We start from the raw sequence: 12,757 nt of genomic DNA, 5'->3' as shown, positions 1-12,757 counted from the left end.
GGTAAAGCTAACCGCTAACACTATACACACTGGCATGCACAATGCGTACTATAGTACTACTCTTACTCAGTACAGTAGTAGCAGGCCAAGGGGAGGTATGGCCTCCTGCAGGCGGATCATGTGATCATCTGTGAGGCGCAGAGAGCTACGGATGGCTTTGCCTGCCGCGGCATGCTGGGTGCAGACGTTGGCAATGCGCAAGTATAGAGCCAGTGAGACAGTGCAGACGTTGTAGTAGCATTGCGTGCATTGATGCACGCGAGTGCAAACTGCATAGAGCTAGGGCCGGCCCGGCCATGGTTGGGAGGATGCATCGATGGCGACGCCGCGATGACGCCCACCGTGCACCGTGCCATGGATCTGAACAATCGATTCATCAATTCGGCCTTAAATACGCTGTTCCTGGCCGTGCCCCTGCTAATCTGCTATGCATGCACGCATGCATGACCCAGTTGCGTATGTCCACCTGGAATATTGTGGGCAGAGTGTGTGTGAAGGAGGCAGCAGCATGCATGCAGTCTGGGTGGCAGCAAGAGCTAGTCTCTGCATCAACCCTGTGCTGGGGTAAAGTATAACACAGTAATCTCTGCGTAGTTTGGTTCCTCCATTCCCTCCCCTGCATTGGAGCTCAACCCCTGACCCAAGCCTGCACATGCAACAGCATGCAGTTTACTTGCAGCATATATGCAATAGCTTGTTAGTGTAGAGTTTGGTGGTGTTTAGATTGACAAAATTTTTAGGAGAAGTGTCATGTCAAATATTTGACCAGATGTCGGAGAGATTTTTGGACACGAATAAAAAAGCGAATTTCACGGCTAGTCTAGAAACCGCGAGACGAATCTTTCGAGCCTAATTAATCTGTCATTAGCATATGTTGATTACTGTAGCACTTATGGCTAATCATGTGCTAATTAGGCTCAAAAGATTCGTGTTAATATTTCTTTCATAAATGTGTAATTAGTTTTTTGATTTATGTATGTTTAATGTTTTATTTATATATCCAAAAATTTGATGTGATGTTTTTAGAAAAAAAATTTTGAACTAAAGAGAGCCTTTGGCTAGGAGCGTCGTCGTCATCGTCTGGGCTAGAAGCTGGAGAACTGTTGGCATTTGTCGCCTACGTATATACCTCGGCTGGCACCAAGTCCCAACATGTGGCTACCCACTGATCCATCTTTTCAGCTGCTTGGACGCGTCCCTCCTGTAGGCTGTAGCTACACCTGCTACCGCTGCCGCTGGCAGTGCGTGCGTCCACGCGCACTTTTTCCATCACATCCCTTTTCTCCATCTCTTTCCTCTTGGACGCACACCGGCACTGTACACCACCCGCGACGCACGCATGCATGCAATATCATGCCTGCCTGCCGGCGGCGGATCTTTGCCGGAGCACGGCGGGCGCGGTGGCTCGCCGCCGTACGCGCGGCCGCCGCGCGGGCGCCATGCGCGCAAAGCACATGCTTCGATCCGAGGTCACCGCGTGCCATGCTTGCGTCGTCGGCCATGGTCTCGATCGATCGCCAGGTGAAAGCTTAGCTAGGGCGGTGTGGCGTGGCGTGGCGTGTGCGCGGTGTAGTGGAGCGGAGATCGTGTGGTCCAATGCGTGCGTGTGCGCTGATCGATCGGCCATGCACGCATCCACCAAGGGGAGAGGATCGCGACATCGATCGTCGCTGTGTCGATCGGCAGGGGAGTGGAGAAGTGGAGGGGGTATGATATGCTCACAGTCACAGACGACACAGTACTGTCCTTGTGAGTTTTGATGGTGGTCGTTGACTAGTTGCTGCTACTATAGGTTAAAGTCTAGCCAAACTGTTACTGCATGCGCCATGTTTGCAGTTTGCTTCTCGCCGCTTTCCTACGTGTACCTCCTCCGTACTGGTAATATAATTTCTAGTTCTACCGTTTCAAACTATAAGAGGTTTTTTTAATTCAAATCTCGCAACATAATATTGGTATCCATGAGCTGATTTTCATATTTATCATTTCAATGATGACATACCAATTAGGCGCTTAGAACAGAAATTTAATCGATGCAAAATTCAAAACTTGACCACTCAAGTAACTAAAGGAGATTTGCTAAACAACCTGATAACACTTATGTTTTGGAGCAGATTTAGTAAGAGTTTTAGCAGAAATTAAAGTCTGAGCAAAAAAGTTATTTTAGGCTGAGTTGAGGGAGCAAGTGAAGAAACTAAATGAGAAATGATTGATAAAATGGATTCTGATATTACTTAGATACGTAGTTATATTTTAGTATAAATTTTAAATGCTATAAGCTGAAACATTTTGAGATGAATAGAGTACTTCTCTTGGGACACTATTCATATTTAAACTATGACCATTTCTATTTTTTTTCCAAAAAAATAAACCGAAAAAGATGCTTATCAAAGTACTGTATCATAATTATTAAGTACCTATATCTTTTCGCTTTTGTTTATACTTATAAGCCAAAATTTGAAAGTTTTTGCCCTTAGATTTGGAGTTCATTTTGAGGTTTTTCACCGAAATTTATTTTTCAGTCTTGACTTTTAGATCGCCAGTAATATATATATAATACTTTTACTCACAAATTTTTTTTACAGATATGCCATTTGGCCTGTTCATTTAAACGTCAAACAATCTCCGACAAGAATTATTGGTAGTCTAACCGTTCAAATTTTGCGGAGGTAAATTCAAAAAGGTGCCAACCAACAGTGTCAATTGTATAAGAACGTGAAGGTTTAACATCTTGATTATCTGTCTTGAGGCGCTCCTACATAACACAAGAATTTTACATAACTTTAGTACGAATAAGTTCATTTCCTCTAAGTTATCAAATAAGAAAAGTTCACTTCCTCTAAAGCCCCTCCGTTTTTAAAGGACGCTATGGAATGTTTGAGCACAAGATACCATGCACGTGATAACTTATCATGTAAAAGCAAGCGCTTCACTCACTATCTATGCTCAGTCTTCTTAAACTTTAGTTTGACTATCTATTTTTTTTAACTATTTGATTCTCATTTAAACTTCCCCTTTCTCAAGAAACTTGAACAACTTATCTTGTGGCAAGAATTCGCGAACAACAACGAAAAACGCTCCGAGAGAAGATGAGATATGGACCAGCTTGCAGGTCACGAAGAGACCAGACAAAGCGGAAGCAGTTTATTAGCACACGGATGTTTATACACCTGTTGCTTGCATGCTATTAAAAAATGTGAAAAAATTTAACAAGATTGTTTAATATGAGTTATAAACCCTCAACCAACATGCAAGCTTAAATTCATCTTCTATAAGTTGTAGCAAAAATAACAAAAACAATTATGAATATGCGTATAGTTAGTCTCAGTTTTATTTTTTTGGCTACAACTTATAGAAGTTGAATTTAAATTTGCATGTTTGTGGAGTGATATAACTCATATTAATCTATTTTATCAATTTTTTTTCATATTTTTTGATAATTATTTAGATAACATGTAATCCCACGCTAAAAACTGTTCCCCAGACAAAGCAGACACAACCCCTTTTCTTCTCTCAAGGCAGACCAGATACAGTACCAGTTTAGCTTCAACGCACATAGTAAAAGCGAGGCCCTGCAGCTAGTAACAGATTCCACGCTATAAGCTCACACCCACTGTGTGCTACTAGCTACTGTGGTAACCATGAAAAGACAAATCAGACATAACAGGATAGTTTGTACAGTATGGCCAAAGGGTCCCATGCGACTTCACACGATTGGGCATTCGATCGGATTTCAGCAGCGAGCAGCAGCCGTTTACCGCGCCAAAAATGAGCGAGGCTCGAGAGCTTTTCCTGGACCCGGACTCGCGCCGGTGAATGTCACTCCGGCTCCCGCTGGGCCACCGTCACTTGTGGAGTGGTCACTGCTCACTGGTACGTTCTGCCAAAACGAAAAGAAAAGGAAGGAAATTAGCTAGGATATCTGATCCGTGTTCAGCTATAAGTAACACCGATTTAGCTAGGAACTAATTAGAGGAGGATTTGGTGCTATACAACCTCAACATATGACGCTCATCCCACTATATATGTGCTGCTCAGTTTCATGACACCTATCTTGTGAGCTTTACCTGCTTTAGAACCGTGGGTTTCTTTCTACATATATGCTTTGAAATGAAATACAGCCGCTAAAAATATATTTGAGGAAGGAAATCTATTTTTACTAGGACAACACTCATGTATTCAGTAATGCTGCATTTTTTTAAAAATGTAGATGCCTAGTATATATGAGATGGACACATCATACGACTGCCAATCCAAACGTGCATTTGTATAGTTTCATAGTCTAGGATGTCCCACCTCTCATATGTACTATAATAAGGGCATTTATATAATTCACAATTGTTCAAAGAGTATATTTATAGATTACTGGTTGTCTTATTGATCATCTCGTATTTAAATATCTATCCACTTTAATTTACCGGCCCCTATATATCTCTCACTCGATATAATATTTTTATTTAACAAGAAATATTTAAGTTATTTCTTCTTATACCTAATTTGTTTCTACAGTACTAAAAATGCTTTTTTATTGTGACGGGAGTATATTTTAACGAGTAGAAAAAAAGTTCTGCCGTCATAAATATACTTACGTAGGAGCTGCAATTCGATCCCTAGCTACCCTACAATTCACTCAATTAAGATTCGTAGCTTCGGTACATAAAGTAGTACAGGGCACTGTTGATGAATCACACCATACTTTCGTACTCCGTACCATACGGATATATACGGTACTGCAGTCCTGTATATACATACGAAAAGCCTCGTCTAGTTATTAGTCAACATTGTACCAGGGGACCTTACCATTTTAATGTGAGCCGATTACATATGAACAGTAGATCGCCATAATGTACGTAATGAGCACCTACGTTACGTACAACGACTCTGATCAGAATGTGCGGTAATTAAGAGATCGGTCTAGATTCCTTTTGTGAGTAGCAAACGGCGATATATACGTGTGTACCCAAGTGGAGTAGTTAAACACGTACAAGAACTACACTTAATTACAAAGCAGATTACTCCGTCCATTTGCAAATGCGAACCAATTAGATTTGGAACTCCATCTATGGTATGGTAAAATATTATAGCACTAGCTTTGTCCCAAAGTAAATCAATATTTGTAGTTCAAAAGATGGAGGAACTAATTTATATGTGTTTTACCATGCTGTCTAGCCTTTGGTTAAAACTAATCTAAATTGGTTACTTTTTCTAATATAATAAATCAGACCTATTTTTATTACCCATCAACTTCTGCACTTCCACAGATCCTCTCTTATGTAACGGTTCATTTACGATAGGCCGAAGAGGGTCATTAAAGATACAAAGAGCTGTTATGGACCGAATTAACAAATGTTACGTATAGATACCAGCACTATTGATGGTCACTTATCCGTGACCACTCTCTAGGATGAACCGTTAAAGATAATCTTCCTCATATCCATGACACAGATCCAAATTAGGAGTCGTCACAGATCAGAGTTCATATATGATGGATCCATACGTTAGGAGCCATCACAGATGACCAACCAGACACATTCGTTACTCCTATTAGTCTGACATGTTGATAAGATTTAGGCTCTGCACACAACTCTATGGACTCCACAGCTTCCCATCCCCATCTCTTCCCCGTATTAGTAAGATATAGGTTTGTCGGAGGCAGCTAATGATGACGCCAACAAGCTTCCACTAGGTGGTCGAGCCACCACAGATGGGAGTTTCGATAGTGGGTTATGTGCTAGTGTGGTGCTAGACTATGTTTTTTCTGCTAATAGTATTATTCTAATTCATTGGTTGAGATTATTCTATCAACGATAATACTAATAGTAGAATACTATCAGTAGAAATTATTGTAACCAAACTCAGTGACTTGTGTACTTGTAACCTAAATACTTATGTCCAATTGAGTTCAATAAACCTTACATTATCTAAAAAAACTCATGTTTACAGAATCAAAGTATATCCAATTATCCTCAGGGTGTACAAAATAAGCAAACACAACACTTTAGTTATGCTAGATGTTCAACCATGGATGGGCATTAATGTTCACAAACGGAAGAAATCAGGTGGATTCTCCAACTTATATAGTTGTTTAAATACTATAAATATGTCATGCCAAAAATACAATTCATTTCTAAAATCATCAAAAAATCACCATCACATATAATTAAGAAAGTATTTTTCTCCTTTCCTCTTCATATGATTTATTATTCTTTATATATAAACAACTTGGATTAGAATTTTTTTGTCCCAGGCCCACGAGGGAGCACCCTTGGATACGCCCATGTTGGTTGGTGGTGAGAAATACAAATGCATAAATATGTCTTGTAACACACTACTTCCAAAATCCACATTAGTCTATTAAGTATACTGGGGGACCCATATTCACATAGTATCTCCGCTTACACTTTCGTCATCACTTCGTGCAAAAGGGTTAATCCGAAGATGCCATGGTCAGAGCAACAATGCTTATAAGCAGGCACTCACCCATCTAAACTTCCAACATGGTATAGACCACAACTACACAACCAATTCTAGACAACATAGATCTGAGCCACACGGTTACTTGGCTTCAAAAAGATCAGGGTGTTATATGTCTGGATTCATTAACATTTACATGAATTTGGATAGTGTTACACAATCTTACACTATGAAACAAATGGAGCGGTATTTACAACTAAAACTTCACACTTCAAAAAATTAATTTTTGACCCTAGCTGATCAGAAGTTCTGATCAAAGTGATTGAAACCTCTTACCAACACTCTATTTTTGGCAAAGTAGCCAGATTAGAAGTTCATATGTCAGTGATCGAAAGTTCTGATCAAAGCACTCACCCAAGCAGAGAGAGAGGGAGAGAGAGCTGATTGTGATTTTAGATGGCTATGATAGGAAGTTATTATCGCTCCTCCTTAGAAGCAATCCATTTGTGTATGGTCTTACTTAGTACGAATTATTTCTCAACTCTACAAGGACACGAGCTAACGATATTAAATAAAATGCTCACTAGGAGATCGTTTGGTAGAGCAGATTGTATTGGAGGTTAGAGTATGTTGCTTGGATTGGATTTTTGGTGGTCATCCTAAAATGGCTCGTGTTGTTTTGGATTCGAGGGCAAAAAACTTCTTGTGGTTTTTAGCTCGGTGAGGAAAAGGATCAATAAGGATTCGACTCATTTGGAGTACTTCAATGCAGAGTATGATCTTTGTGATTCGATCTTCGGTGGAAAATTATATCTTTCGTTCTCTTTTATGTGTATTCATGCTTCTGAGCCACCTTTGTTGTTTACCTGTTTTTCTATTGGTGTTGCCTTGGTTGAATTCCCGTAGAGGAGATCAACTCAGGAATTAGAAGTTTCAGGCAATCTTACGTGTCGAATACAGAAGGCTGATCAAAAGTTCCAATGCTCATGACTAGAAGTTTCTATAAGATAATCTGATTCCAATGCCATGTGTTTTTCAAAAAAAAAAGTATATTCACCTCTTCGATAGCTCAATATTATTTCGGTTACTACAGTACTATAAATATCCTAAATCATGTCACGTTTCCAACATGGGCTAAAACAATGGAAATACCTCGGTAGACAAAGGCAGCACCCAAAGAACCAAAATCATGTGTTAGTCCAAACAAATCTACTTTGTTATGATGGGCTTGATAACGAGTTTCAAACACGAAGCACCCGTCACAATCAACCGAAAAAAAAACACACACACACGCTCTACCCCAGCCTAAACACGCCATTTTTAAAACGAGTTGGAGCCAAACGGCCCCCGGTAGCGCACACATGCAGCCGATCGGGTACATCGCGAGAACAACAAGGGTGTACACACCGCCATGGCTCGGCGCGACAGGTGCGCCCCAGACAAGTACTACCACCACACCACTAGCGAGCGAGTTAATTGCATCATCTAGGAGTGGTAGTAGTAGCTAGCTGAAGGGTACAGCAGCAGCAGCTTGGTTTGGTTTGGTTTGCTTGCCTGTGCTGTGCGTGCTGCGGCGCGTCAAAAATTAGCAGGTGTGTGTCCACAGTTTTGCTTCGCACTCCCCTACACTTTCTCTTATCCTATTACTCCCTAAGCTGTTCTTAAGCTTGCCAAGAACACCCCCAAGAAATCCAAAAGGAAGGGAAAAAAGGATAGGTGGTGTTTGCTGAGCCGACAACCATGGACTTCGACGAGCACGATGAAGGTGACGGCGACGAGGAGATGCCTCCGATGCCGCTCAGCTCGGGCTACGAGGCGCCGATGCAGCCCGGGCTCGGAGGTGGCGGGGTGCCCAAGCCGGGAGACTCCGGTGGCCGTTTCGGGACGACGCCTGGAGGAGGTGGTGGTGGTGGTGGAGGAGGAGGTGGGGCGAGGTATCGGGAGTGTCTCAAGAACCACGCCGTCGGGATCGGTGGGCATGCCGTGGACGGCTGTGGCGAGTTCATGGCTGCTGGCGAGGAGGGCTCCATCGACGCGCTCCGCTGCGCTGCCTGCGGCTGCCACCGTAACTTCCACCGCAAGGAGTCGGACTCCCCCACCGGCGTTGGCCCGGCCGAGCCGTCGGCGGTGTCCCCCGCGGCCATCTCAGCGTACGGCGCCTCGCCGCACCACCAGTTCTCCCCCTACTACCGCACGCCGGCAGGGTACCTCCACCACCAGCAGCAACAGATGGCCGCGGCGGCCGCCGCCGCCGCAGCGGGCTACCCGCAGCGCCCTCTCGCGCTTCCCTCCACCTCCCACTCTGGACGCGACGAGGGCGACGACATGTCCGGGATGGTCGGGCCCATGGTGATTGGCCCCATGGTCGGCATGTCCCTCGGCTCGGCTGGCCCGTCCGGCTCCGGCAAGAAGCGGTTCCGCACCAAGTTCACGCAGGAGCAGAAGGACAAGATGCTCGCCTTCGCGGAGCGGCTCGGGTGGCGCATCCAGAAGCACGACGAGGCCGCCGTGCAGCAGTTCTGCGAGGAGGTCTGCGTCAAGCGCCACGTCCTCAAGGTGTGGATGCACAACAACAAGCACACCCTGGGGAAGAAGCCATAGCTAAGCAAAGCTCGCTGGAGCTCATCTCCCGGTGCTAGGTACCTGCACTGCACTGCATGCAACACCATTGATCTATCTACTTAGCGGCTCATTAGCCTTTTCTTTGCCTTCTTTTACCTCACCTGATCGGTAGTAGCTTAGCTAGGATCATAGCGAGCAGCTGTTCTTGTTGGTTTTAGGGGAGGGAGAGCATCAGCAGGTGCTGCTTTAGCTTCTTTCCTGGTTTCTTTCTCCTTATTTTATTCCATTGTGGTTGGTTCTTCTGGGTTTGTGTTGCCGTCGTTGTTGTTTCCCAGTAGATGACGACGACGACGACGACGTTGGTGTTTGGAAGGAAGAGGACATGGATGGCGATTTGCCGATCGATTTAAGATCTTGGGAATGTACTTTTGTGTTGCAATTGAAATTTCCTTCCTGGGGATTTGGGTTGCACGGATTGTTTCATCATTTCTTTTCCTCTATATTTCTTGTGCTTGGCTCTCCATCAGAAGAAGCACTTGTAGTTCTAGCTAGGCATGGCTTGGCTGGCTACAGTCTTCAGCTAGGGCAGATGAGATTCAGAAATGTCGGTTCCACTTCCAACTGTGAGATGCAATGCAGCACTGTTGCATTCCATCGATCTCCCTTGCTTCCAATTTCCAGACCTGGCCACCAACTTGCTTGTCCATGATCCGTCCGCTTCACCTGTCTACTCTGGAATTCCGATATCTCTGCCCGCCATGTTTACTGCAATTTTCTTCTGATTTCTTTGCGATCACGGAACGTCAGTTGGCAGCTAGTGTTGCGATCGCACTGTATCCGCAGCATTTACTCACTCCGTCTTCCACATCTCGCAAGCAGTGATGCTGCCCATGTGTTTGTAAGCAGAGCTTGCAGAAGCTAGCAATGGCCGGGGACTTTTTAGAATTTAGACTATGTGGATTCAATGAAGCCTCTCGTCCTCTCTATTACTGCTTGTCCTGCTACCCTCTTTGCTTGCTTGCAGCAATGTGCATTTCTACTCATGCCATTTACTTCGAGGCAACATCGATCGACCTTTCTGCTTTTATTGAGCGAGGCCATCGCATTCATTGCGATCGAATTCGTGATACGCCATTGATGATCACGACGAGCTCCCCCGTCTACGAGCTTAGCTAGCAGGAGGCTAGCATGGTCTCGATCACCATGCGGTATGCTTGCCGAAAGGGATAGGAATTTGGGGGCATCGCATCGCCAATGGCGCGGCTCGCAAGGTAATCGGTAGGCTCCACGGTCGTAAAGGAAGGAAGGAGACGGCTACGGCCGGGGGCCATGGCGAGAGCCAGCCTTGCAAGCTGCCTCCTTTATCTTTTGGAAGAAAGGCCCGGGGAAGAGAAAGACGAGGAGGGGAGGAAAAGAAAAACACTCCGGTGATCTCTTTTGGCCGCGCAGCTTTTCTTGCTTTTCACCGGCGCCCTGCGCATTGCCCTTCGTCGTCGTCGCCGTCGCCCGCAGCGGCGGCGCGCGCCTGATCGAGCAGCTAGCATGGCTGCCTTGGTCTGCAGTGGCAGTGGCAGAAGGGGGAGGGGGAAAAGCGCAGGCAGTGCGCGCGGTGATGCTCGGGCTAAGCGTTCCCTTTCCCGTCGCCTCCCCGTGTTGTACTTTTGCCCGCCCCCTCCATTATTGAAGCCATCGTTGATGGCCACTTCGAGACTGTAGACGCGGCCGGGGGCCGAGGCGTGCGCTGCGGTCTTGCAGAATCTGAAGGGTGCAAACTTTTGTTTTCTACTGCACACAGGCGCAGCCGCAGCCCGCGCCGAGACGACGACGACGAGAGAGAAGAGAAACAGAGGGGGAGAGAGAGAGGGTGAGCTAGTGCGCGCTGCTGCATGCGTCTGCACGGCCTAGATCGGCGTGGACCACGGCGCCGTGCCGCGCGGCGCCGCGGGACCCGTCGCCCCGGCCGCTGCCGCGCGGCGCGCGCACGTCACGGTCTCGCCCAACTGGCCGGCCGCCCCCGCTCGATCGCGCGTACGTACGTACGTACGTACGCCGATGGATGGATGCTGCTCAGCTGCCGCCGCCTGCCGCGCTCCGGGGTGGGGGGGACCGGCCGGCCTGACCCGCCGGAATATGCCGCGGGGCGGGCGGCGTTCGTAGCGAAAGCTACTAGCTGGCTGGCTAGCTACTGGCATTAATGTAATCCAACATCCTCCTCGCTTGGCGTGGGGGCGACCGATCGAGTATAGGGATTTTAATTGGCAAGAAATCTGGTTGGGTTTCGGATGGCGGTTGGAGTTGGAAGTTTGCTGTCGAGCTCCATCTGCCGTTCTTTCTCCACCGATTGCGTGCTCCATTGTGTTGACGCGTCAAGCGTCATATGATCTGTGTGCATGTTAATCTTCGTAGCAATTTTATTATCTCGAAAAAAGTACTTGTATTTACTGTATTCTCTATTGTGAGATTTAGGTTTATAATACGATCAATTTTATGGTTCTTAAGAATGTAACACAAAAAAATTTTTAGTGTAACATTTAGACCATGGTATTTTAGTTAATAGGAGATACTAAATTTTACACTAAAATTTTGAAGATTTGCTCCAATTCAATAAAAAATATCTTGAGGTACTAAATTATTTCTAATTGTTGGATCTAACAATGCGATACCTCGAGTTACTTTTCGTTGAACCATCAAATCTCAAAATTTTTGTATCTCTCGGTACTTATAAAAAACTGTAAAATTGCTCTTATAATATATCTCGAGGTAGTAAAATTTTGAGTATTTAGAGACCTTCATCAATGATTGTAATATTCACCTAAAGTTTATCTACGCATAGGCAGCAAAGCTAGCAAAATGTATGGCGAAAGGGAAGCCGAGCCTACAATTTGATCCATAATCAAAGTTTAGGCTAGATTCTGTTTAATTCATGGTAGGAGAATTTGACCATACTATTTTTGAAGGGGTGATCGACGTCAATTGGCGCTGTTCCTTGTCATGTGTTTTTTTTTTTTTGGATAAAGGCCGTAGCCTGGCTTTTTCATTAATGCTTGAAATTGTCATGTGTTGTGCATCACGGGAATGATATGTACTCTATCCATTTCAAAATATAAGAAGTGTTTACACTAAACCTCATATGTCGAGCAAGCTTGTGAAGTTAAATCAGGAAAAATTGTGATTAGTTGAGAAAATGAAGTAGAAAAAAGTTCTTAGCTAAAGTATACATCTAGGAATTACACATGCATGAAATTATATTTGTAGTGTATAAAATTGACAAATATTTGGTGTTCGTTAATTAGGACAGGATAATTATTTTGTCTCTATTTTGTTTGGTACAACCCTTCATTTCAAGGAACCAAAAAAAAGTTCAGAATGTTTTTTTTTTCTCGGGTCCTTGGGAAGTGTTACTGACCGGAAAAACGTTTCCTCTAGTGATACAACATATATACTCCCTTTTGTTCACTTAATGTTATTTTGCTAAAAGGATTATGCATCATCGACTACAAAATGGCCAAAATATATTAAATTTTGGCCCTACAAGTTTAACCGAAGTCCATCTTTCTCCTTAAAGTGCAGAATTGGTTATTTTTGGATTTTCAACTTTCAAAACCATGGAATTTATTTTTCAATGCTAGCTTTAGTCTAAGTAAAGGTGGTCTTTCTAGTTCAAATTTTCATTCTGCTGACGGTGTAGATATAAGTTAAGTAGGTCTACAATTGTACAAGTTTTAAAAATGAAGTTCCTTGTCACTGATAAAATACCATTATGCCAATGAGAATCACTAAATCC

At 44.3% G+C, this 12,757-nt stretch overlaps 1 protein-coding gene across 1 annotated transcript; it reads left to right on the top strand.

Moving 5' to 3' along the window:
- Positions 1 to 7,830: 7,830 nt before the first annotated feature.
- Positions 7,831 to 9,405, top strand: LOC102701018 (zinc-finger homeodomain protein 2). The gene is made up of 2 exons (XM_040527050.1): positions 7,831 to 8,003; positions 8,078 to 9,405. The coding sequence occupies exon 2, from the start codon at positions 8,152 to 8,154 to the stop codon at positions 9,010 to 9,012; it is 861 nt and encodes a 286-aa protein (XP_040382984.1). The 5' UTR covers positions 7,831 to 8,003; positions 8,078 to 8,151; the 3' UTR covers positions 9,013 to 9,405.
- Positions 9,406 to 12,757: the final 3,352 nt, after the last annotated feature.

This window comes from Oryza brachyantha, chromosome 8 (assembly GCF_000231095.2).
Source record: "Oryza brachyantha chromosome 8, ObraRS2, whole genome shotgun sequence".
NCBI lineage: Eukaryota > Viridiplantae > Streptophyta > Magnoliopsida > Poales > Poaceae > Oryza > Oryza brachyantha.
Note: the sequence above shows the minus strand (reverse complement) of the source record. Positions and strands in the feature narration are given on the sequence as shown.